This window comes from Saccopteryx bilineata, chromosome 1 (assembly GCF_036850765.1).
Source record: "Saccopteryx bilineata isolate mSacBil1 chromosome 1, mSacBil1_pri_phased_curated, whole genome shotgun sequence".
Lineage (NCBI taxonomy): Eukaryota > Metazoa > Chordata > Mammalia > Chiroptera > Emballonuridae > Saccopteryx > Saccopteryx bilineata.
Window position 1 is genome coordinate 158,316,963 of NC_089490.1, and position 27,211 is coordinate 158,344,173.

At 45.7% G+C, this 27,211-nt stretch overlaps 1 protein-coding gene across 1 annotated transcript; it reads right to left on the reverse strand.

The window, feature by feature from the left end:
* Positions 1-4,103: 4,103 nt before the first annotated feature.
* Positions 4,104-26,948, reverse strand: TRIM35 (tripartite motif containing 35). Its single transcript, XM_066278562.1, has 6 exons — positions 26,421-26,948; positions 14,467-14,562; positions 11,711-11,941; positions 9,719-9,741; positions 8,787-8,905; positions 4,104-7,420 (listed from the first exon to the last, which is right to left on the reverse strand). Exons 1-6 carry the CDS (start codon positions 26,853-26,855, stop codon positions 6,843-6,845), a joined length of 1,482 nt encoding a protein of 493 aa, XP_066134659.1. The 5' UTR covers positions 26,856-26,948; the 3' UTR covers positions 4,104-6,842.
* Positions 26,949-27,211: the final 263 nt, after the last annotated feature.

Sequence of the window (27,211 nt, forward strand, 5' to 3'; positions counted from 1 at the left end):
GATGCCATCTGGGTCCTGCTGCAATAGTGGAAAGGAAGGTCATTGAGCTAAAGCATGCAAGGCTTACATGCCTCTACTGTGAGGAAACAGGGACACTGGAAGGTAGGCTTCCCCCTCACTCCTCTAAGGGAGGGTTCAGTCTCTTCCAGCCCTGCTCCAGCCACCTATGACCTAACCTTGCCCAGAAAGCTGGGGTTTGCCACTGAAGGCTGAAGGTGCCCAGGGCTGTCGGCCCCATCTACGACACGGTGGATGAGCCCAGGGTATTTGTTCCAAGAAGCAGGTAAACTGATCTCATTTGCACAAGGGCCACTTAACTATGTTTGGCCTGAATAGTCAGGTTTTTTATTCTTCCCTCAAAGATCTCTGTTGTGGGTGTTGATAGCCCTATGTTCTGCTGCTTTTCTTAATATATAGTGTTTCCTTTATCCTTCCTATCTCAATGCCCCACTCATATTTCAGGCTGGGACCTACTCCTAGTTTAGAGCTCTCTTTCCCCCTTTTGCCAACTTCTATTATAAATCTACCTTTGCCACCCAGCTTAGTGTATCCCAAGGTTTACCATGCCACAGTCGCAGAGCTCCAGGGAAAAGCTACCTGGTCTCATTTCTCCAGGCAGAGGAGAACAGAAGCTCCATATCCACGCATGCTGCAAATGGCTTCTCCAGTCTACCTGAATACCAGCTAGAAGCAGCGGTCACTGGGACTTGGACATGAGCTGCAAAGTATAGAATGGTGACAACAATTCCAGTGCCATGCGGACATTTCCTGGATGTGGACTTTTCCTGGACTCCTGCTCTCTGTGACAGATCCTAACAGACTGAACTGTGGTTGGGTTGTATTTTTCAGGGATTTGACATGGTGATGGGGCCAACTTGGACTTGGTGAACATGTTAAGGATACTACTCTTTTATGGATTCTTGCTGTATTGGCCAAGAGTTTGCTTAAAGGCTTTTAATCACTGTAAAAAAAAATAGAAGGCTGGATAAAGAAGATGGGGCACATATACACCATGGTATACTAGTCAGCTAGAAGAAATGATGACATCGGATCACTTACAGCAGATTGGTGGAATCTTGATAACATTATGCAGAGCGAAATAAGCAAATCAGAAAAAAACAAGAACTGTAGGAATCCATACATTGGTGGGACATAAAAGTGAGACTAAGAGACATGGACAGGAGTGTGGTGGTTACAGGGGGTAGGGGGAGGGAAGGAAGGAGGGGGAGGGGGAGGGGTACAAAGAAAACTGGATAGAGGGTGATGGAGGACGATCTCTCTTTGGGTGATGGGTATGCAACAGAACTAAATGACAAAATAACCTGGAAATGTTTTCTTTGAATATATGTACCCTGATTTATTAATGTCACCCCATTTAAATAAAAATTTATTTATAAAAAAAACACAATTTTTAAGTTTATTGATTTTAGAGAGAAAGGGATAAAGAAACATTGATTTGTTGTTCTACTAATTTATGCATTCATTGGTTGATTCTCGTATGTGCCCTGACAGGGGACTGAACCTACAACCTTGGTGTTTTAGGACAATGCTATAACCAATTGAGCTACCAGGGTAGAACCATAATCCTCATTTTAGATGAGCGCAGAGGTCCAAAAGGTTCAGGCAGCTCATGATATAGTTGGTATTTGGAATTAGTAATCTGGATTTTAGGTTCTAGGCCACATTCCGCTTCCAAAGATGCTGCCAGTGTTGTGAAATCTTCAGGGGCAGCATCCCTAACCTCCAGCACACACATTCACTAACCACCTGTTGTGCCCTGGCGGCCTACCTGAATTTTGCAGGAGAAAGGTGAAGATGACGTGCTTCCCGCACTGAAGTCTCCATGCAGAGAGGACAGCAAAGGTGGCTCTGCCACGCATGCGCCCTTCCAGCAGAACAGAGAACGTGCAGTAGCGGCCAAGGGAGCCCTGGGCAGGTCTCAGCAGGAGCCACTGGGTCAAGGACAACTGAAGGCAAATTAGGGAGGGCAATGGGCCCTGCAGGCAGCAGCCGTAAGAGGCAGCTCTCCAGGATGTGCCCGGGGCTTCGGAAGGCTGGGCAGAGTCTGTGCACAGAGTGGTGGCAAAGATAGGTAGAAGCTGCAGGGGAGGGCTCTCAAATGTCACTCTGAGGAGCTGGGAAAATTCCGAGATGGCATAATCACTTCATGCCAAAGATCCTGGCACTGCCACTCACTAACCATGGGGTCATGAGAGACTTCCACAGGTCTGATTAACACCTATTGAAATTTCATCCTTCACAAGCAGGAGGAAGTGAGGAAGGAGATGGGCACAGTACCAGTAATTCTGACCACAGAATGACTGGTGGCCAATGTGGGAGTGACGGGGATCCAGGGAGGTCAATGAAGGAAGCTCACGTGATGTCCTCTGCCTGCTTCCAGTGGCTGCCATTGTGAAGTGCTCTCACGTGCAATGGGACATGAACTCAGGAGAGTAAAGTGTGTACAAAAAGAGACAGTATCTAAGTGGTGGGGCCAATGTACCCAGAATAGACAGATTAATAGATGTCATGACATTCCCAATCAAACAGCCAGCTGTATGAGGATGCCAGCAGATTGGTCCAAAGGGTCATGACAAGCCGAGGCTGGCAGGGGCGTGTGTGTGACAGAAGACTGAAGGCTAATGCATCTGGCAGCAGCGCATGGACGGACTGAAGGTGGAGAAGCCGGAGGAGGCGAGGCTGCCCGCTGGGCTGCTGTCTTCAACGTGAATGTAGTGATGAGCAGGAAAGTGAAACAGGGACAGGTGAGTGTGAAGATGAGCCTAGGAGAGGGCTCAAGGGAGAAAGAATAGATTCCCTGTCCGCAGGACAACTGTCCCCTGCCCAAGCCAAAAGCCCAAACTTGGAATATACGGGTTGAAGGGCAGTATCAATGGTATGAGTTCTGGGGCACAAAAGCAACAAAAGAAAAAAAATAAACCAGATATCATCAAAATTAAACACTTTTGTGTTTCAAAGGACATCTTTGAGAAAGCGAAAAGACAACCCACAGACTGCGAGAAAATTTTTGTAAATCCTTTATCTGATATGTGACTTGTATTTAGAATGTATAAAGATCTCTTACAACTCAATTATTAAAAATATAAACAACCTGACTAAAATGGGTAAAGGATCTGAGGTCAATTCTGAAAATATATACAAGTGGTAAATAAGCACATGAAAAGATGCTAAATATAGTTAGATATCAAGAAAAATGCAAATTGAAACTACAGTGAAATACCAATTCATCCCCACTGGGATGGCTAGGCTAGAAGACACACGGTAATGTTTATGAGGATATGGCGCAGCAGAAACGCTCACAAGCGGCTGGTAAGAATATCAAATGGTGCAGTCACATTGGAAGAGAGACTGGCAGTCCCTCAAAAGGTTAGACAGAGTCACCACGTGTTCTAGACAATCTGTTCCTAGCTATATATCCAAAAGAATAAAAACATGTCTATACAAAACCTTGTACACAAATGTTCACAGCAGCATAATGGCCAAAAAAGTAGGAACAATCTTAATGTCTAAAAACCATAAAATGTTAATATAAAACATAGTCTATGCCTACACCAGAATATTATTCAATAAGAAAAAGTAATAAAGTTGAATACATGCTACACTATGAACTTTTGCTTATAAGAATGTTAAAAGGAAAATGTCAAAAGAAGTGGATTTTAGGTCAAATATTTTTATTTTCATAAAAAGGAGTTCAGGCCATCCAAATTACCCCGTAAAAAAATCTTCAAACATCCAAGGCAGAAATAAAAAAGTTTATCATAACTAACAATAATTTCTGATCAAGATAATTACATAAAAATTATATTAGAAGGACTAAACACTTTATTGTAGAGAGCGCACACTGGCCTCAGATGTGTTTGGTACAAAGTGCCTTGAGCTTTTGAGCCTTTCTCAGTCCGAGCGCCTTTAGCAGGGCCTGCTGCGAGTTGCCAGCATCCTCACACTTCGCATCTGGTTGCCTTTACTCAGTAGTTTCCTTCCATGTCCCTCCCGTGGCCCTTACCAAAGTATACATCACATTTATAACCAAATTACAGTTTTGAATCATCATTTCTCTTTAAACTATCCTTTTCTGTGAAAAGGGTCGAGGTAGGAGAGAGAACGTGAATCCTCAGCCAGGAACATGCGCTCCCAATGAGAAGGAACATCACTACTACAGGAAAATACTTCCTTTTGTGATGCTGTCCCCAGGACATGGTGATTTGACCATTAAAAACTACCTGTAGGCATGTGTGAGGAAAAGAAGGTGGAAGTACAAGCCTGACAGGCATAGTATAGGGATAAAAAATTGGGATAAAAAATCAAAAAGCAGCAGAGTCTGAATGAACAGGCTGAGGTCAGCAAAGACAGGTGTCTCCCTCTCACCCCCTGCACACCCTCCATGCATGGAACCCTCTCTCTTTCCCGTCTCATACTTTTTTGTTTTATATTTTTCCAAAGTAAGAAGTGGGTGTGTGTACTGGGAGGTTGTAGATAGACTCCCGCATGTGCCCGACGGGGATCCACCCAGCATGCCCACCAGGGGGTGATGCTCGGTCCCTCTGGGGCATTGCTCCTCTGCAATTGGAGCCATTCTCCAGCGCCTGAGGCGGAGGCCATGCATGGAGCCGTCCTCAGCACCTGGGCCAACTTTGCTCCAGTGGAGCCCTGGCTGCGGGAGGGGATGAGAGATAGAGAGAGAAAGGAAAGGGGAAAGGGTGGAGAAGCAGATGGGCACTTCTCCTGTGTGCCCTGGCCGGGAATCGAACCCAGGACTTCCACATACCTGGCTGAAGCTCTACCTTTGAGCCAACCGACCAGGGACCCATCTCATACTTTTATAACAGTGACCAAGGAGTTTCCTCTACGGCAACTACAAAAGCATATTGTCTTCCAGTCCTGAGGTCTCATTTACAGATGATAAAACCAGGCCCAGAGAGGGAATGGACCTAAACCAGTGGTGGGATTTAGCCAGTTTGACAGAACCGATATCTAATTTTTTGTTGAGTTCGATGAACCTGTTAAAATGGCACTTATAATTAGGGTTCTCTCTAAGGTGGGTGCCTCGGCAGCAGCCCAATGTGGAAATAGCAAATTTACATTCCTTACTCTTTTTTAACGTTCATCTGCGCAACAGTGTATTCTAAGTGCCTGTAGTAATGTTCATTCCATCCATAGGTAAAAAAAATTTGATGGAACTATGCTTATAATATTCATTTCATAAAACTCATACCTTTGATGAAATACTACATTTTAATTCCCTCATGTTTGTTACCGCAGTAAACAAACATATAAGTAAAAAGTGCCAAACCAGCAGGGAATGACAAGCTGTCACTGGAAATATCTTAAATAACAGGTTTTATTTACTTTTTGTCAGGTATTATTTAATATTTTTTCATTAATATTTTATAACTTTCTTATAACATAATCTAGTTTTGTATACCTCTTTTATTGGTCTTATTTAAGTATTAAATGCATGAAATAAACTACCTTTCAGCATATCAATTTTTTATACTTAAAGTGGTCATTAGGGCAGAGAACTAGTTGTTAAATTATTTGAAACCCACCATCTAAACCAGGGGTCCCCAAACTTTTTACACAGGGGTCCAGTTCACTGTCCCTCAGACTGTTGGAGGGCCGGACTATTAAAAAAACTATAAAAAAATCCCTATGCACACTGCACATATCTTATTTTAAAGTAAAAAAACAAAATGGTAACAAATACAATATTTAAAATAAAGAACAAGTAAATTTAAATCAACAAACTGACCAGTATTTCAATGAGAACTATGGGCCTGCTTTGGCTAATGAGATGGTCAATATGCTCCTCTCACTGACCACCAATGAAAGAGGTGCCCCTTCTGGAAGTGCAGCGGGGGCCGGATGAATGGCCTCAGGGGGCCGCATGCGGCCCGTGGGCCGTAGTTTGGGGACCCCTGATCTAAACCATGGCTTATAAATTGTGTTTTTTAAGTGCTTGGGGACCCTCTGTTCAGAGGAAATCATCCAGGAAGTGTAAAGAGACAAATCAGAGTTGATCTAATGGGCAGCCTTCTCTTGAGCCTCCAGGTGCCCCAGGAAGGCTCTATGAAGCAGTTTTAAAGTTGGCTTTGGGGCAGGACTCCGATCCCTGGTCCTGCCCCAAAGCCATGGCCACGGCCCTGTGTTAACTATATTTTATTACTTTCTGTATGCTTTATATTCTGAAATCTGCAACTCACTGACCATGGGGAACTGCCTCTCCGAGGGCCAATCCTAAATCTGTCCACCCTGTAGATGCCTCATCTGTTCCTTCCTGTAAAAACCTCAATAGTCCCTGCCTACACTCTCCCCTCACTCCCTCTGCCTCCTCGGGGACCTGGTGCATTTACATGTTGTCCCCCACCACCCCAGCGTGGCCCTTCCTCTTGGCAACTATAAGGAACAAACTCTTTTCAATGGCAGTTGTCTCCTGGTCTGAGGGCCTTACCACACCTGAATAATAAAATGTAAATTAAAAAAATTTTAAAGCACGTCTACTCTAGAGGCAAACATTATCCCCAGAAATCTTGGAATTAGGATTCAGAAAATTCCCATGCTGAAGATGCCAGGACTCTGGGGAGAGCCTGGCCAGCAACTATCTCCTGGGTGACTTTCAACTGTGGGTGGAGAAAAGACCAAAAATGGAGAGGGAGGCTTGGGGTCTGAAGCCACGCAGAAGGATCAAAAACTGAGTAGCAAGGTCCTGGTAAGAAAGCAGGAGGTAGAGGTGCCCAGGTGAATGTGGGCTGAAGGAAGAGGGAGAAAGAATGCAGGATCACAACACAGCACCTGGGCAGCATCTGGCAGGCTCTGGGCCGCCCTCAGCCATCCAGCTCCTCCTTGATGGTGATGCGCAGGGGGCAGATGCACATAGGCTTCGGGGGCTTGTCCTCCCGTGTGCCCCCCACGTAGAAGTAGGGTCGTACTTCCCCAAAGCGGGCGTGGAAGGTATAGAGGTGGCAATGGCGCTCAGCATCATAGAAAGACAGTTCGCCCTCCTCACATTCCAGCTCCACACGCAGGCGGCGTGGGATGGAGGGGACCAGAGGTGACGTGGCCGGTTCTGAGGTCACACAGTAGTCGCCCTCCACCCCTTGTGTGCGGCACAGATACCAGAAACCTGAGCGAGTATCCTGATAGCAGCTGAGGGCGTGGCCCTTGGCACCAGAGTCCGGGTGGATGCGCACCACGCCCACCCGCCAGCTGGGCAGCGCCCCCAGGTCCACCTCCCAGGCATGGGAGCCTTTGGAGAAGGCACGTGAGCCCAGCAGGCACGGCGCCGAGGAGAAGCGCTCCGGGTTCTCCACCTGCACTCGGTAGCCGTGGTTGGTGACACTGGTGAGGTCATCGGACACGGAGAGCCAGCCAGCTGCGGTGTTCGGATCAAAGCTGAAGGGCACTGGGAACAGAGGGGGAAAGTAGAGTGAAATCAGCGAACCTCACATCCTGCCCTTCTGCCACGTCAGCTGATGCCCCAGTCCCCCAGATTGCCCAACGGTGTCCCACCTGGCCCCAGTGCAGGGAGGCACCTGCCATGGGCTGAGAAGCAGTGTTAAGGGTCGAAATGTGCCCCACCGTAAGATACATGTAAGTCCCAACCAGTACCTCAGAAGGTTACCTTATTTGTTTCAGATGTACAGTAATTAGACTGGAATAGAGTGAGTCCTTAATGCAACAATTGTTGTCCTTGTAAAAAGAAGCTACACAGTGAGGGGAGAAAGCCAGCTGACCATAGAGGTGGAGATTAAAGTGCACAGCCTACCATAAATTGCTTGTGAACACCAGAAGTTAGGAAGACAGAGGAGATTCCCTTACAGGGCTCAGAGGGTGCATGATCCTACTGACATCTTGATTTTGAACTTCTAGCTTCTGGCAGTGTGAGAATAAATTTCTGTCATTTTAAGTCATCCAGTTCACAGTCTTTGGTTATGACAGCCAATACAGGAAGGGACCCTGATGCTCATACAAATCCTGTGCTGTCTTAGAAAAGCATGTAACATGTTCTCCCTGTAAAATCATGAGGTCTCAGTCAGTTTGGGTGGCTACAATAGAAGTACCATAGACTCGGGGGCCTAAAGACAGAAGTTTATTTCTCACAGTCTAGAGGCTTGCAGTCTGAGATCGGGGTACCCACCATGGCCAGGGTCTGGTGAGCGCCATCTTTCTGGTTTATAGATGGCCACTTTCTTGCTGTGTCCTCACAAGATGGAGAGAGAAGTCAGCTTTCTTCTGTCTCTTCTCATGACAGGAATTCCCCTCATCGGGCTCCGCCCTTACAACCTCATTTGAGCCTAATCACCTCCCAAAAGCCTTGCCTCCAAACACCATCACATTGAAAGTTAGGACTTAAATACATATATGAATCTTGGGGTGGGGCACAACGTTCAGCTCATAGCACATGACATAGCTATCGTGTGGGCTGGAATCACCTTGAGAGGCAGTCCTGACCTGAGGAGGTCTTTCATTATATACACAGTAAAGTTCTGAACAGAGAGGGAAGTCAGTTTCTCTTTCTGAAGAGGTGGCCAAGTGTCAGGACCCAAAGAGGAAGGAGTTCTGCCAGGAGGGGTTTGAGCAGTGAGGTAAGGAGGGGAGGAAAAGCAGGACGCCGGGGTCCTGTCTGAATGAGGCTGGAGAAGGGATTAGTCAGTCAAGGCATGACTAGGTCCGATGAAATGGGAGGCTGGAGAAGGTGAGTTCAGCTGCCTCTCTGCCTTGCAGGAAGTAACCCCTCTGCCTATATCACCTGCCTGTGCCTCACTCACCAGATTTAACACACATGACCATCTTCCTCCAGACACGGTACTGCAGGGAGTCCAGGTACTTGCAAACGTCAATGAGCATGCCAGGTTGTATGGGCTCTGGCTCCATGGTGCAGAAGAGGCTGGGAAGGAGAATTGGGCCTGTGGGCAGGTTCAGGGCCGCACATGTTACGTGCCTAACTGGGTCAGCTAGATTCAACAAACAACTGGACTTCTTCCCTTGTCACAGGCCTAAATTCCCCCCACCTAACAAACCCAGACTGGGCTCTGACGGGAGATGAGCCAGGAGCCAACTGGGCAGCTCATTCTGCTTCAGGATTCAGTACTAGGCCCAGCTGAGATAAATGTAAATAGGAGGTTCCCAGACACGGTTGCCATCCTTGTGGGCAGAAATCACACTTATTTCACCTCCTCATAGGATGTCTCAGTCGAAAGGGACCTTAAAGGTCCTCTACTCCAACAGTATGAAGATGTCACTGGCCTTCGCCTGAACACCTATAGTGACAGGGAACTCACCACTGCCCAAAGCACTCTCTTCCAGTTTTGTACAGCTCTAAATGAGACACAGCTCTTCCTTATTCATCCCTGTGTACAACCATCAGCCTAAACCAGTATATGTCCCGAGGCTCTCAGAGAAAGGGGCCTGACCAAGGAATGAGCTTAAATGTTGGGATGACTACGGAGAACTATGAGCCCGTGCAGAACTGAGCTTTATCTCCCCACCAGTGGATACTAGTGCCCCACACTCAGGAAAACAACACTGCACCAGTGGCATGCCATAAAAGAGGGCTCTCTCCATCTTGTTAGTCCCCACCCCTCCCCCTATATTACACCCAGCAGCTTTATTACCTGCCTGGCCCTGAAGCCAGTGGGATGTGCAGGCCTGGTATTTCTACCTGCTCTCTCCCTCCCCTCCATCAGCCTTGGCAACTTACCGGCGTTTTCGGCTCTTGTGTTTCTGAAAGAGAAAAAATCAGACACAAACATAGACGAAGAGAAAACATAAGTCTCTGACCTCAAAAGGAGCCATATATCCCATGTTCATGGATCAGAAGACTTAACAGTGGTAAGATGACCATATCCCCCCCCCCCGCCCCCCCACAAATTGATCTACAGATTCAATGCAATTTCTTTCAAAATTCCAGTTGGCTTCTTTGCAGAAACCGATAAGCTGATCCTAAAATTCATATACAAATTCCAGGGACCCAGATAGCCAAAACAATCTTGGAAAAGAACAAAGTTGGTGGTTCACACTTCCCTGTTATAAAACTCATTAAAAGGAACAGTAAACAAGTCAGTGTGGTACTAGCATGAGGACAGATATGTAGACTAGTGGACACTGAAGGTCTAGACATAAACCCTCACACTTACAGACAATTGGTGCCAAGACCATTCAATAGAAAAAGAATGGTCTACAACAAATGATTCTGGGACAACTGGATAGCCACATGCAAAGGAATGAAGTTGGATTCCCACCTTGTAGCATATATAAAAATGAACTCAAAATGGGTCAAAGACTTAAATGTAGAAATAAAACTATAAAACTCATGATCTTGGATTAGGCTATGGCTTTTTTTTTTTTTTAAGATAAAAAAAATTTCTGTCCACTGTTCCCAAACTTTGCTTGCCTGATAGTGCCCTCTATCAGACTATTAGCCCTGTCTCATTTATTTATTTATTTATTTACTTTTTTTTTTCTTCTTTTCCAAGTGAGAGGAGTAGAGATAGAGAGACAGACTCCTATATGCGCCCCAACAGGAACTCACCCGGCAACTCCCATCTGGGGCCACACTCATAACCCAGCTATTTTTAGCACTTGAGGCGGAGGCTCCATGGAGCCATCCTCAGTGACTGGGACTGATGCACTAAAACCAACTGAGCCATGGCTGTGGGAGGAGAAGAGAGAGAGAGTGAAGGGGGGAGGGGAAGGTGGGGAGAAGCAGAAGGTCGCTTCTCCTGTGTGCCCTAATTGGAAATCGAACTGGGACATCCACATGCTGGGCTGATGCTCTACTCCTGAGCCAACAGGCCAGGGCCTCACTTTTTCTTTGAGAATTTTTTTAGTCATTGATATTTTAAAAGAGAGGAAGGGGGGAGGAGAGAGAGAGAGAAAGAAACATTGATGTGCTGTCCCATTTACTTATATATTCATTGGTTGATTCTTATTATGTGCCCTGGGCAGGGATCAAACCTGCAACCTTGGCGTATTGGGAGGATGCTCTAACTAACAGAACTACCTGGTCAGGGACTAGGCTATGGTTTCTTAGACATGACACCAAAAGCAGCAAAAGAAAACACAGAAGTAGCACTTCATCAAAATGAAAAAGATCGTGCTTCAGAGGATGCATGAAGAAAGTGAAAAAATAACTCACAGAAGGGAAGAAAATATTTATAAATCATATAGTTGATAAAGGTCTAGTATCCACAATATATATATAAAAAATCTTAAAATTCAACAGTAAAAAGACAAGCAACCCAATATTTAAAATGGCTAAAGGACTTGAATGTACATTTCTCCAAAAAAGACACGTAATGGCCAACTACATGAAAAGATGCTCAACATCACTAGCCATACAAATCCAAACTGTAAGAAGTACCACTTCACACCCATTATGATGGCTATGACCAAAAGACAGGTTAGTGTTGGCAAGGATGAGGAAACACCGCAATCCTCATGTATCACTAGTGGGAATGTAAAATGGTGCAGTCTCTCAGAGAACAGCCTGGCAGTTCCTCAAGGAACCCGGCTCTGATTAAAATCTTTTCAGTCTCTTGACCCAAGCAGAGGATGCGGTCAGGAAGCTCTTCCAGACCAGGATTTGGAAGCCACAGCAAGACTGGGTTGCCTAGGGCTGCTGGTCTCCAGCTCCCCACTAGTTTCTAAACATCTGGTCTCTGTCACTGAGTGAAGAGGATGAGCATCTCACCATGAGAAAAGTCACATCATCCTCCTTCATCTCCATCTGCAGCCGCTTGATCTCACGATCCAGAGTCTTTGTGCCTTCCATGAGCTGCTTCATCTTCTCCTCCACCAGAAGCTGCTTCTGCCTCGTCTCCTCGGCCACGGCATCCAGGATGGCCTGCTCCTCCACTCTTAAGAACTCTCGAAGCTTGTCAAACTCCTGCCGGATTCGCTCTTCTAGCCACACAGTTTTCACCTACGGAAAGGAGTCCCACAGACCATCAGATTTTTTTTTTTTTTTTTTAAACCCCACCCTTCCCCTTGGTATGGTCTAGCACTTTGGTTTTTTTGTTTGTTTGTTTTTATTTATTTTTTATTCATTTTTAGAGAGGAGAGAGAGAGACAAGAGAGAGAGAGAGAAAGGAGAGAGAGAAGGGGGGAGGAGCTGGAAGCATCAACTCCCATATGTGCCTTGACCAGGCAAGCTCAGGGTTTCGAACCGGCGACCTCAGCATTTCCAGGTCGACATTTTATCCACTGCGCCACCACAGGTCAGGCAGACCATCAGATTTTTAGCAAAGAAACTCTACTTTCTTTTTTTTTAAAAGTGAGATGAAGGAGGAAGATAGTGAGATAGATTCCCACATGTGCTCCAACTGAGATCCAGTTGGCAAACCCTGTCTGGGGCTGATGCTTGAAACAACCGAACTATTTTTAGCACCCAAGGCTGCTGCTGACCAACCAAACCAATGAGGGAGAGAAGGGGGAGAGGGAGGAAGTGAGAAGCAGGTATGTCACTTCTCTTGTGTGCCCAGACTGGGAATCGAACCCAGGATGTCCATATGCTGGGCCAACAAACACTCTATCCACTGAGCCACCAGCCAGGGCCAAGAAACTACTAAAAAAAACCCCCAAAACAATCCCCCCCCCAAACCCATATGTAGAACCCAAATGGATAAAATTTAGATGCAGCTTTCTTAGCACAACTTTACAAGTTTATATTTAAAATAAGTCAAACAGCATAATGAGGTTGCTTTGATTAATTTTTTAAATATAGAAATTGCTGCTGATACACGACAACTGTAGTCTTGTGAATTCCTCAACATACAATATTCTGTATTTGTGTATAAGCTACAAAATAGAAAAAAAAAATCCTAAATCACAGAAAAGAATTGCTGCAAATAGCAACTATCCAATCTCAGGACTTCAAATTTGTTTGATCAAGAGGCTTACCAAAAAAGTGGTAAGAAGTATTTATTTTAAAACAGAATCATTAATATATATGCACACTCCTAATCACTAAAAAAACTTTAAAAAAGTAAAACCACACATGTACTCTAAGAAAAAGCAGAAAAATACTTCTCATCTTGCAATGAGAAAGACCTTTCTTACTATCTATAATATGAAACTGAAAAGCCTCAAAGAATGAAATAACTAAATACATATAAAATAAGAAGTTTTGTATGGCAAGAGACCACTAATGAAGGTAAAGACATATTTATTGAAATATACAAATTGTATAGTTCATGATGACTGTTGGAAAAACACCTCAAAGTGTTTGCTCTAGCAATAGCAGGTTAGTAATCTACATCTTCAGATTAAAAATTCAATATAAGCTTATGGCTCTGACAATATGATGATAAAATCATTAACTGAAAATGTAAAAATAAACAAAAAAAGTGAAAATAATTCACTGAAAAAGAAATGACAAACTAGGAAAAATGTATGACATACATATATATAAATATATATAAGAACATATTATTAATATACAAAGTGCTCTTATGAATCCACAAGAAGATAAATATTCCAGGAAAAAATGACTGGGAATTAGCATTCACAGAAGAAATGCAAATGGGTCTTATACTCCTTAAAGGATGTACAAACTTACTAATCAAAGAAATGCAAAGGCACCGTTGAAATATCAAGCTAAAAAGTCTGATGATGTATAGTGGAAGGGAGAGCGAAATCTGGGCTGATTCTTATCACACAGGAAGAGAAACAGAGCAGGCAGGAAAAGCCAGCCAGAAGACAGCTCATTTAAGGGACAGAAAGCAGCCCAGTGTGGCTGGAACAGAGAGCGCAGCCCTGCTTGGGAGGAAGATGAAGTTGAGGAGCAGGAAGTGGTTGGATGAGAGCCTCAGAGGCCATGGCGAGGAGTCTGGATTCTATTGTGTGTGTTACAGAAGCCACTGGCCAGTTAGAAGCAGAGCAGTGGTATGATCAATGCATTTTTCTAAAAGAGCAATCCATTCTGTGGCAAGCAGATTGCAGAACCAGAGTGAAGGAACCCTGGGATCCAGGTAGGAGGGCAGGTGAGGTAAGATGGTGACTTGGATCAGGATGGTGGCAGTGGATATGGAGTGTAGAATGGACGTGACGTATTTTGGAGACAGAGGGGGCAGGACTGCTGATGGAGTGGATATGGAGAGTGACCAGGAAAGATGACTAACTACTGAACATCAGGCCCTCACTAGCTTGAACACACAAGTAGATGGAGAAGTGTGGTGCATGGTTAAATTAGTCTGAACCCATAGTGCAGATGGCACAGGTGGCCTTTAAAGCTGTTTCCACAATTGCTGGCATGGCCATGCCCAGGTATTTAAAGAGGCCCGGGCAGCACGGCCTCAATCAGTGTCTGAGAGCTTGGCGGTGCTAGACCAAAGGGCTGGGGAAGGCTGACTGTGTCAACAGCCATGGTCAGGGCCAGACCACCCTCACCTATCCCCCGGATGGCCATAGGCAGTCCCAGTTTGCCAAACAGCCTGAGTGCTCACATACCTGATTGTGATTGGTGATGGCCTCGTAGGAGCGCCACTTGGCACAGAAAGCCTTGGCTTTCTCCCTCAGGGCGTGCTCCATGTTCCTGCACTTGGCCTGATGGGAGGAATGAGAGGGAGGCCAGGAGGCAGGTTAGGGGTGGAGGCTAGATGGGGAGAATGACACATTTACAACTGGAGTTCCATGTCTAAAAACTCAACCACAATTACTGAACCCTATCTGTCCAAGCACTGCAGAGAACAGCAGGAAGTATGACCCTGACCTTGACCCTGACGTTTACAGCATAAAGGGCCTTCAGAAATCCTCTAACCCAACCCCATTGTTTCATTCCTGCTACAGATAGGGAGATAGGGCTGAGGGGGTCCTATTCCCTTTCAAGCTGGTCACAGTACAGCATAGAGTGGATACATCCTATTCGGGACTAAAGCTGGTCCAGCTCAGCCATGAATCCTGAGCTGTGTATTTAACTGTAAAGACAATGTACTTACAGGCTCTCTTTGTGACTTTCTAAACTGGACTGGCCTGTAGTCACTAACTAACAGGTCTGATTACAGGGCTCATCCAGTTATTCCCCTGGATCTAAAACTACTATGTCCCTATCTAAAACTACTGTGTCTCCTCAAATCCCAGCCTTATCCCTATATTCTAATTGTGCTTGGATTGTGTGAAATACTTTAATCAGCAGATTCAGATACCTTTTTGTTTAATAGTTTTTGTTTCTTAAACTTTAACTATTGTTCTGATCTCCTACAAAAACTGGGACTAGTTTTAGGTTGAATTCTCACATATGCAAGGCCTAACATTTTCTATCTTTATTTTTTTCTCTCTATAGTCTGAGGAAGCTTTTCAAGTATTTTCTTCAGAAAAAAAACCCAACCAATTCTAATAACATTAATTATAAACGACTACCATTTATTGAGTATTTACTATGCCAGAGACTGTGCTAATTACTTTACAATTATATCACTTAATCATCACATTATCGTGTTAGACAAGTAATATTATTAGCCCCATTTTATAGATGAAAACAACTGAAGCACAGAAGGGGAAGCGATAGCCCCAGGGCACACAGCTAGTGTGTGGCAGAATAAGGATATGAACCCAGACAATGGTGGAAGGTAGCCTCTCAGACGACCCCCCATGATCCCTCATTCCTATGAGGTAAGTTTGTTGTTTCAAGCTGCCAAATTTGGAGGTGATTTGTGATGCACCAACAGATAATAGAGGTTTGTCCTCAAAAGCCTCATCCCACCCGGACCTAATCTGGATGAAGAAATTCTTGAATTCGAGCTGATACTATAATGAGATGAAACCTATGGGATCTATGGGATCTTATGGGGCGGTGAGTGTACCTGCATGTGGGAGGGATAAGAATCTGGCCAGAGGACAGAATGAAGGAGGCAGCCTATAAAACGGCCCCAACGATCCCCATCTCCTGGTATTCATGCCCTGGTGGAATCCCCTCTCCTGTGGACTGAACCTAGTGAATTGCTTCTAACCAATCCAATATGGCAAAAGTCATGGGATGTCACTTCTGAGATGAGGTGACAAAAAGTCTGTGTATACTCCTTCTAGCCCTATCTTGCTTGACTATATGCTAGGGAGTAGCCCATGGGGCGAGGAACTGAGGGTGGCCTACAACCAACAGCCATGAGGACCTGGATCCTGCCTACAACCACTTGAGTGAGCTTGAATGGGAATCTTGGCCTCGCTGAGCCTTCAGTTGACACCACAGCTCCAGCAATATCTTGACATCAGCATCATGAGACCCTGAGGCAGAGGCACTCAGCTAAGTCAGGCCAGTATTCCTGACTCACAGAAACCAAGAGATAATAGATACTTTTTGTTTTAGGTCATTTGGGGTAATTTGGTAATTTGTTACACAGCAACATGTAACCACTAGCCCATCTGCCCTACTGCGCACTCATTTTTTTTAACTGCTGTGCTACAGAAAACAAAATAAGACTGGTTTCATTTTCTGCAGGTTTTGTTTTCTTTTCTACTCATTCTGGATATTTAACAGACTTTTTTTTTTTTTTTTTACTGAGAGGAGGGGAGGCAGAGACAGACTATCACATGCACCCCAACTGGGATCCACAGGACAAGCCCACTAGGGGGCGATGCTCTGCCCTCTGTTGCAACTGGAGCCATTTTTTTGGCACCTGAGGCAGAGGCCATGAAGCCATCCTCAGTGCCCAAGGCCAACTTACTCCAATTGAGCCATGGCTGCAGGAGGGGAGGAGAAGAGAGAGAGAGACAGAGAGAGAAGTGAGAGGGGGAGGGGTAGAGAGCAAATGGGTGCTTCTCCTGTGTGCTCTGGCCGGGTATCAAACCTGGGACATCCACATGCCGGGCCTACACTCTACCATTGAGCCAACTGGCCAGGGCCATGGAAATATTTAACAGATTTTTAAAATAGTTTTTTTTTTGTAGTATATCATCTCTAAGGTGTGTCTCCTCAGTAGCAAAAATAGCATTAGTATGAGTGTCCCACACGGCCACTGAAATACTACCCTAATGTTTTATTTTGTGGAAGAAGATATTCTGTTACAAAGTCATATAATAATATCCAAGAGGACAATTCTGTGATTGGCCAAATGAGTATGAATGACAGAAAAGGAGCAGCTGCCCATTCACATCACACAATGTGGTGCTGGCCCCAAACACCACAGCCCAAATCTCCTCCCTTAAACCTGACAGGTAGGGAGTTATGGGACAGTGAAGATAGACAGGAGGCAGGGATAGTCCTGTATCCTTCCCAAATTTTTCAATCACTTAGAGAATCCTGGTTTAATTCAGCTGGTGAGATCAACCAGATTGTATTAGTACTAACAAGCAGTTATTATTGTGCACGTTACATTCCTACTAGGTAGGCACTGTATTCCTATTATGCAGAGAAAATAAGGCCCAGGGGAGTTCAGTAACTTGTCAAAATTACAGACAGTAGCAGAACTGGGATTTGTAATCAGGACTGCCCAACACTAAAGGCTACTTTCCTAACCACAATACTACACACCCTATTCCAGTGTTACATCTGTCTTTTCAAACCTTACCCCTTTTATTTATAATTCCTGACTCACTTTATTAGCTATGCTCTCCAGTACAAAATTGAATAAATTGGTCATAATGTGCATTCCTGTCTTTTTCTTGATCTTAGTAAAATTTCGATGTTTAACCATTAAGTATAGTATCTGCTATACGCTTTTTGTTAGATACCCTTAATCAAGATTAAGAACTTTCTCCCATTTCTAGCTTGCGGTTTTTCTTTTTAATGCTGAAAGGACATTGAATTTTATCAAATGTATCTATCTTTCCTTCCTTCCTCCCTCCCTCCCTCCCTCCCTCCCTCCCTCCCTCCCTCCCTCTCTCTCTCTCTCTCTCTCTCTCTCTCTCTCTTTCTTTCTTTCTTTCTTTCTTTCTTTCTTTCTTTCTTTCTTTCTTTCTATCAGTGAGAGAAGGGAAGGCAGAGACAGACTCCCACATGCATCTGGACCAGGATCCACCCGGCAAGCCCACAGGGGGTGATGCTCTGCCCTTCTGGGGCATTGCTCTGTTGCTCCGGGAAAGAGCTCTTAAAGAGCTCTTCTTAGTGCCTGAGGCAGAGGTCATGGAGCCATCCTTACTGCCCAGGGCCAACTTGCTCCTGCTGAGCCATGGCTGCAGGAGGTGAAGAGAGAGAGAGAGAAAGAGAGAGAGAGAAGTGAGAGGGGGAGACGGGAAGCAGTGCTTCTCCTGTGTGCCCTGACCAGGAATTGAACCTAGGATATCCACATGCTGGGCCCATGCTCTATCACTGAGCCAACTGGCCAGGGCTCAAATGTATTTTTCAATATATTAACATATCATATTTAAGTGGCACAGAATTGGATCTTGTTTTCCTATTCAGTCTGACAACTTTTGTCATTGAACTTGGATATTGAACATAATTACTGATATATTTGCATTTAAACTTATATTCTTGTTCTGTGCTATTTGTCTTGCTTGTTCAATATTTCTTTTTCTGTTCTTTTTTGTCTTATATTTTGGATTTTCTATGCATTTTTTTTTAACAGAGACAGAGTCAGAGAGAGGGACAGATAGGGACAGATAGTCAGGAAGGGAGAGAGATGAGAAGCATCAATTCTTCGTTGCAGCACCTTAGTTATTCGTTGATTGTTTTCTCATATGTGCCTTGACTCGGGGGCTACAGCAGAGTGAATGACTCCTTGCTCAAGCCAGCGAGCCTTGCTCAAACCAGATGAGCTCGTACTCAAGCTGGCGACCTTGGGGTCTCGAACCTGGGACCTCTGCATCCCAGTCCAACGCTTTATCCACTGTGCCACCGCCTGGTCAGGCTCTATGCATTTTTTATTCCACTTTTTCCCCTTTTCTACATTTAGTGGTTAACCCAGAAAACATTACATTAAAAAGTATGAATTCAAATGAATCTAAACAATACTTTTCATGTTTGCTTTTGTTCTAATTTTACTATACTTGTATCACAACTAGACTTGCCATTCGGGGCCCTACTTACCTGCTAGCCCAAGGAGTGCCTGAATGAGCAGAGACTGCAGGTCACTATGAGGGCTCTGCTGTGAACCCCATCTGTACTAATATAGTCACCATTGCCCTGGGCAGACCTAAGTGGCCTATGACACATCTGGAACGTCACCCAGGCCCCAAGCCCCAAAGAGCAAATGAGCTCTGATTTTTGCATCAAATTCTAACATTCAAGATTACTTAGTTACAAACATATACAAAACAGGAAGTTTTTATTTACACTACAGGACTACGAATGTGATTAGATAGTCTACATGGAGTTTTAAAATTACAATTTGATTCTTTATGATGCAAATTTCAATTTCATATTTAAAACTAAGGATTTTACAAAATTATTTTACCCAAAATATCCATTAACACAGTGCTATGTGGTATAACAGGAAGGGAAGAGGGTGTGGTAAGAGAAAGAATAACTATGACCTCCTAAGATCATTGCAGGACCCTTGCAAGTACTTACCAAAGGGCAAGGGCTGTGTCTAAAGTCTGAACTGTCAGTAACAAGCCAAGTTTCTGTCCTCTGAGGCTCTATATATGCTGTCGCTTCTAACTGATCCCTACCTGCTTACCCCAACTATTACTACATGGCCTTGAAAACTCAGCTTGGGCCATTTCATTTCCTCTGAGAAGCCAGCCTGATTGCCCAGCAGAGTTCAGGCATAGCTCTGTGGGCTCTCACAGCTCCCCCGTACCTCTGTACCATCCCATTCACTACCTCAGATAATTGCCTCACTCTGCTGGAAACGCTACAGGCTTGGGGGGAGGGGGCGATTCCTAACAGCCACATCCTCTCAGTCAGCACAGTGGTGCTCAATAAACCTTCACAGCCTGACCTGTGGTGGCGCAGTGGACAAAGCGTCGACCTGGAAATGCTGAGGTCGCCGTTTCGAAACCCTGGGCTTGCCTGGTCAAGGCACATATGGGAGTTGATGCTTCCTGCTCCTCCCCCTTCTCTCTTTCTGTTTCTCTCTCTCTCTGTTTCTCTCTCTCCTTTCTAAAATGAATAAATAAAATAAAAATAAATATTAAAAAAAAATAAACCTTCACAGAAGGAGTGAAGGCTTGCCCTGCAGGGGTAGAGACTGTTTTACTCACTGTAGGTCTTAGCACAAAGTAGATGCTCAACTAACTACTCGCCCAATAAACGAGTGCACAGAACACCCATGTTCCCTCCACTATGCTGCCCCACCTCCTGGACTGGAAGTTAGAAAAACTGATTTGTACCCTTGTTTTTGTCACTAACCACTGGTGAAAATGTCTCTCTGCGGTTGTCAGGCTCCTTAGCTTCAAGATGAAGGCATGAAAGTTTCTACGGTCTCTCAAATTTCCTCATGACAACGATGAATGAAGTTTCCTCTGTTCATGCTTACTGGTCCATCACAAGGATTTCCTGACATACGTCTCTAGTTCATGTCTTTTTCCCTGTCTATTTCAAACATTTGATTTCAGGCAAACTGATGAAGCAGCTAAGAGCTCTGGCATGACACCGGGCTACCTAGATTCAAATCCCAGCCCCTCCACTTAGTAGTGAGTGATCTTGAGCAAGTTCCTTAACCTCTCTGCACCTCTGGGACGAGAATGCAACCCAGCTAATAGCATGGCCGTGAGGACCCCACAAGTCAGGCCATGCAAATGCTTACAAGGGTGCACCAGGCAACTTCTCGTACTGGTATTTTCTAGGCTTCTTTTCTTTCTTTTTTAAAAATTAATTTAGATATAATATATAAAACTATATTGGTTTCAGTTATACAACATAACTTGATAATCTTCAAAATAAGTCTAGTTAACATCCATCACCATATATAGTTACATATTTTTTTTCTTGTGATGAGAACTTTAAGATTTACTCCCTTAGCAACTTTCTAATACAGTATTATTAACTATAGTAACCACGCTGCACATTACACCCACATGCCCTAATTATTTTATAACTGGAAGTTTGTACCTCTGGGCTTCCTTCACCCATTTTGCTCAGCCCCTCCAAGCTTCTTATCCTAAATGGGTAGCATTAATGCATCTGAGACAACAGACCCTTTTCTTATCCAACACCAACTCAGAGTCCCTGCTCATCCTTTTTCATGGTGTAAGCCAGGGGTCTCAAACTCGCGGCCCGCCGAACAATTTTGTGCGGCCCGCAGACTAATCCACGAAGTTCAAAATATTTTGGATAAAATTAAGTAAGCCTAGGGGCCTACTTGTATTTTTCATTTCTCTAGCGTCCTAGCTAGATATTAGCTTAGTTAACAGCAGTTGTGATGCGAACTACAGTTTCTGGTCGTTTTGTGACACTGAGTAAACTGCATGTACGATTGTGCTTGTTGTACTGATTTTTTTGTTTTCAACTGCAGTGAGAAAAGTGTTGCGTAACAGTTGCCTTTTGTAGACCTAGTGCGGCCCGCCGAATGGCTGTGATCTTGCTCTGCGGCCCACCTGCTGAGTTGAGTTTGAGACCCCTGGTGTAAGCCTTCCTTAAGAAGCAGGTGTCTACTACGCACCTAGTGCTGGGCCCTGTAACTTGGAAGCCTCCTGAGCAGTGTTCACGAAGGCCCCATCCTGACCCTGGGCTCCTACCTTGCCAGGTAGGCAAAGAACGTCCTGCAGTGTCCTTGGGTCTGGTAGGGCCTAGCCCGTGGGGGTTTGAGGGGACCTGGGATAGCAAACAAAGGGAAAGAATTGGAAGGGGGAAGACTTAAGAAGTTCCTGGAATACTAGGTTAGATTTGGCCAGACTGATTCTAAGAAGGTACCCCTGGAAGGGGAAGGGGAAGAGGGAAGGGTGAGGAGGAGGGGGAGGGGAAAAGATTGGGATAGAAAGAGGCTGGAGGGTAGCAGATGGCCATCAGGTCAGTCCCACGGGATAAGTATGAAGGGGTCTTGACAAGGCAGTTCAGAGGCCTGGAACTTGGGCAGGCTCAGGGTGGATTTGCTCTGGAGATGGAAACCAGAGGGAAGGCTAGACTGGGAGTCAGGAAACCTGAGTTCTAATCCCAGATGTTTCACTTTCAATCCTTGTGACTGGCATGAGTCGCTATATTTCTCCAAGGTTCCTCAAATGTAATCATCTCCTCACAGTCCCGATGGCTCTGGGTTTGAGTATTTGGGGGATGTGCAAGCTTTCCATGAGTGTTTATAATTAGTGTTTTCATTCAGTGATCACCTAAAAAATACTAAGATGAGCCTATTGTGAATCACCTTATAAACTGCGTTGATGCACACTTTCGGTTCCTACAAGCTCAGTACCCACATTTGTATCTTCTTAACAACTTCCTTTTCTTTTTTTTTTTTGAAATTACATTTTATTTTATTTTTTATGTATTTATTTATTTTTTTGTATTTTTCCGAAGCTGGAAACGGGGAGAGACAGTCAGACAGACTCCCGCATGCGCCCGACCGGGATCCACCCGGCACGCCCACCAGGGGCGACGCTCTGCCCACCAGGGGGCGATGCTCTGCCCCTCTGGGGCGTCACTCTGTTGCGACCAGAGCCACTGTAGCGACTGGGGCAGAGGCCAAGGAGTCATCCCCAGCGCCCGGGCCATGTTTGCTCCAATGGAGCCTCGCTGCGGGAGGGGAAGAGGGAGACAGAGAGGAAGGAAAGGGGGAGGGGTGGAGAAGCAGATGGGCGCTTCTCCTGTGTGCCCTGGCTGGGAATCGAACCTGGGACCCCTTACACGCCAGGCCGACACTCTACCACTGAGCCAACCGGCCAGGGCCTTAACAACTTCCTTGACACTAGTCTACACCACTTTCATTGTTTTGGCCTAATAAAAACAGAAATACACTTTACAAGTGAAGGGTGTGCTACCAAATGAAGGCTAGTTACATCCCAGAAAAGTTTCAGTTCTGGAAACAGGAGAAGTTTGGCTGGTGAATCGAGTCATCACTTGGAACAGTGGAAAGGGGCTTCCCAAGCATTGCCAGAGACCCTCACAGCACCCAGGAATGGCACTTTAGCTTCAGCAAAATCAAACCCTGTCATTAGTATTTGTACTGCAATTGTATTGATTTTAGTTTTGTTTGTACTTCTGTAACTTCTTTTGGTTTTATTATCTATATGTGGTATAAGCAAGAGGAACTTATGCTAGTTTTGTGCTTGTACATGAGAAATATAATAATTTAAGGCACACTGTTGGAATGTTTTTTCCTTTAAGAATATGTACATTGCTCAAGTTTAAGAAACACTGCACTAGAGGACTTGCTAAGATCCCCTCAGGGTCTCTCACACACTTTAAAGTGTCAACACTTTGTCACATTCTGAAACCTCATCAGTCCTTCCCTTTGTGCCCCATGGCACAAAGGACAAAATCGCAGATCTTTAATTTGCCCTTCAGTGCCCTGCAGGATCTGTCCTGGGTGCCCCATTCCTCATTCAGCATGTCTCTGGGTTGCTGTGAAATCGCTTCCTCAGAAACCCCTTCCATGCCTGTCAGATAAGAACAGGCCTCCTTGTAACAATGGCCCATCGTATCCTGTACTGTCCTGGGAGGTCACAGTCTGAAACCATGTAACTGGTAGTGTGACTATTATTATTCAGTCGTGCCTAATGGACTCCAAGAAGGCAAAGGCCAGGGCTGCTCACTCTCCTCTAGTAGACATACTGTGCCTGGCACATAGTAGGCACTCAATCAGCTCACTGACAGTGCTTTTCATCCAATCAAGCCTTAAGTATCCCCCCACACAGCCAGCTGCCCTCACTGTTCCTGGAACAGACGATCAGCAGGGAAAGTTTTACCCTGGGACCAAGAAAGCTTCTCTCAAAGTCCATGACCAGAGTTAGGGTGGAACAAGGCCCAGGTGAACTCTACAGTACCTACTCTGTGACTTGGAACAGGTTGACCTTGTCTGAGACTCAGTGTCACTGTCTGTAACATGAGAACAGTTCCTACCTATAGCAAGCTGAAGAATGGTCCTCCCAAAGATGTCCATGTCCTAATCCCTGAACCTGTGAGTTTATTACCTTATATGGAAGAAAGGACTGTGTAGATGTGATTTAATTATAGATTTTAAGATGGGGCAATTATCCTGGATTGTCTGGTAGGTCCCACATAATCACAAGTGTCCTTATAAGACAAAGATAATAGAGTTATTCAGAAAGGTAATGGGATAAGAATCAGAAGTTGGAATGATGTGCTTTGAAGATGGACGAAGGGGCCTCTAAAAGCTGGACAAGGCAGGGAAATAAATTCTCTCCTGGCCTCCAAAAGGCATGTCATCCCACCAACACTTTGATTTTAGGACTTCTGACCTCCAGACTTGCAATGTAATAAATCTGTGCTGTATTAAACATGTTTGTAGCAATTTACTACAGCAGCATTAGGAAACTAATATACAACCTCACAGGGTTCTCGTGAAGATTAAATTTGTTGACAGGGAAACACCTGGCACATAGGAAGTGCTCAAAAAGTGTTGGTTAGTATGATTACTATTTTTGCTGAATTTTTCATATGGGTGCTAAAGTGACGTTTCTAAAGTGCACATCTCATCACAGAAATCTCTGTTTAAAAGCTTTCAGGGGGCCCCATAGCACACAGTCGAATCCTCCTCAGGGCCAGACCCCTCCAGTCTTCCCATACTGTTCCCCCACAGCCACCACCCACTCCAATCATCAGAACTACAATTTATCTATCTACTACTGTCTTCCCTCCCAGCCATGTGAATCCATGGGGCGCAGTCTCTGTCTTACTGATTGCAGCATCAACACTCAGAAGAGGCCCTGGAACGCAACGGGCCCTTGGTACACAGTTGTCAAGAGTGTGAATGAGCTCCACTCTGTATCAGGCTGAGCATACTTACCTTGTATTCTCCTCAGATCTTTCAGGACTAGTCTCCCTGCCTGTTCAGACACTGCCCTGAGTGCCTACTGATCTGACGCATCATTCCTCTGCTTAAAACCCTCTGACTGCTCCCAACGGTCCTTAGGATGAAGGCCAAGACTCGAGGCCTCTTGGCTCCTTCTGCATCTCCACCTTCATTCTAACTACTCTGAAATGCTCCTGCTGCCAGGAAAGGCAGGACTTCCTGCTTCTGGACCCTTACACATATGCTGCTTCCCCTGCCTGAAATCCCCTCCCTCACCCTCTTCACCTGGCTAACACCTCATCCCTCCCATCCCTTCAGGAGTTTGAAGCCCCTGGAAGGTACAAATTATTGTTTATCTTGTGTCCTGTCTTGTCCCCAGGACCTAGCAACACAAGGCATCTGCTGAATAAACAGAAAGTTGTCATTAGACCATATGTAGTTCCTGGTAACTGGCTCACTGATATTGAATCCTGGCTTAGTCCAGACCTGGGGGTTTTACCTTGGTGCCCTTGGCCTTGACAAAAAGCATATGAAACTTTAACCAACTTTTGATATTTCTTAAGAAAGGCATTGAAACAAACTAACTAAACAGTGTCTGTAGACCAAGCAGGGGGGGGTTCTTGCAGTACCCTCCTTTTCAATACACTCCGCTCAGCTCCCTACCAGATTGGTAATCTCCAAACTGTGGGTCTAACCCACGTATTACAGGTGATGAAATAAACTAGTGTTTCATACTCTGTGCAAATTTTAAAATAAAACAATAAGCAGAAATACAATAGAAAATGCCAGAGTGCAATCAACATTTTCAGAGAACTTTTGTTTCAACTGCTACATACATAAGTGTTCTAGGTCAAAATGGAGAACATATTTCTCACTGTGGGTTAAAGAAAAAAAATTTTAAAAACTTCTGAGATGGCTAATTCTTATTTTCTGATCGTTTTTCCTTTCTATACCAAAACATTCCCCAGGTAAATTTGCCTTGTAAGTTGCTCCTTACTTTATAGCCACTGACACTCCAGGCATTGGGATGCTGAGAAAGTGATTCAAAATAGGTCAGCTGTTCAGGGTCAGGGCCAGGGCCAGAAGCCTCTCCACAGCTACACAACACAGTGGCCAGCTGGGGAAGCAGGTGACCAGTGTGGGGGATCTCAAGGCTCCATCCATATCCAAGGCTAGGCCTTGGGTTCCTGAACCTCTAACCTGAGTGTGCTGAGCTCCAGGTTTCCTGAGCATTATACACACCTGTGCTTCTCAAGGAGGCGTGGGTCACACCCCGCTGGCAGAAAGGGTGTATAGCCTAAGAAGTCGTGCGACTGTCCTGAGAACAACCTGAAACCCCAGTTCTCACACTTCTTGTTTACATTCTCTCTGCTTCCATCTCAGGCCCCCTGGGCTGGTTTTGATGAAAAAGCCAGCCTCTGTAAGTTACCAGAGTCATCCAGGTAGGGGTCCTGAGGCGACACCAGCAAGCTGACTGCAGGAACAGGGGCGGGACAGGGCACACTCCGCTTTGGCAGGCTGGACTGGAGGGAGCGGCGGGGTCGGCCTACTGGGTTCCAGTCGGACTCAGGCTGCTACCATGTGCGCGCTGGACCACCTCCCTCACACAGCCGCGCTTACCCGAAAGTCGTGGGCAGTGTCCTTCACTGGCTGCACGCGGTGTCCCTGGTGCCGGGGATCGGCCTGGCACGAGCAGCACAGTAGCTCCTTGTCGTCGAGGCAGAAGAGGTTGAACTGGCCCCGGTGCAGGAGGCAGAGGCGCGGGGAGCGGTGGCCTGCCCAGCGCGCGCCCTCGGCTTCCTCGCGCAGCAGCTTCTCCACCAGGTTGTTGAGGGTGTGGTTGGTGCGCAGGTCGGCGGGGATCGCTGGGTCCTTGCACACCGGGCAGGTGGGCGCCACCTTTCCCTCCCAGCAGCGGGTCACGCACTCCCGGCAGAAGTTGTGGCCGCAACGTAGAGTCACGGCATCCCGGAAGGGGTCATAGCAGACGGCGCAGAGTAGCTCCTCCTTGAAGGAGCTGGAAGGCCCAGAGTACAGCTCAGGAGCCGGCTCCATGGCACCGGCCACTGGCTGAGTTGGCTGCAACTTGCGCTCCAGTCGCTCCCACCCACCTCGCGGCTCCCGGGACCCTGGGTAAGCGAAGCCCAGCCCCTTTCCCTCCGAGCGCTGAACGACAGCGGCGCCGGCCAATCGTGAGGTGCATGCTCAGAAGCTCCGCCCCACTTCCGGTCAGGTGGAAAACCCCGGAGTAGCTAGGTTGAGTGGGTGTGTTCCACTGTACCCGCCAGCACCCTGCGGTCTGTCCGGATTTAGCTAGAGATAAATTTCCTAGCGGTGCTGTAGTAGGACTTCCTTGTCACTGGAAACCTACTTTCGATTTGTAATGGAAAGTGAAGTCCAAGAGCCCCTTC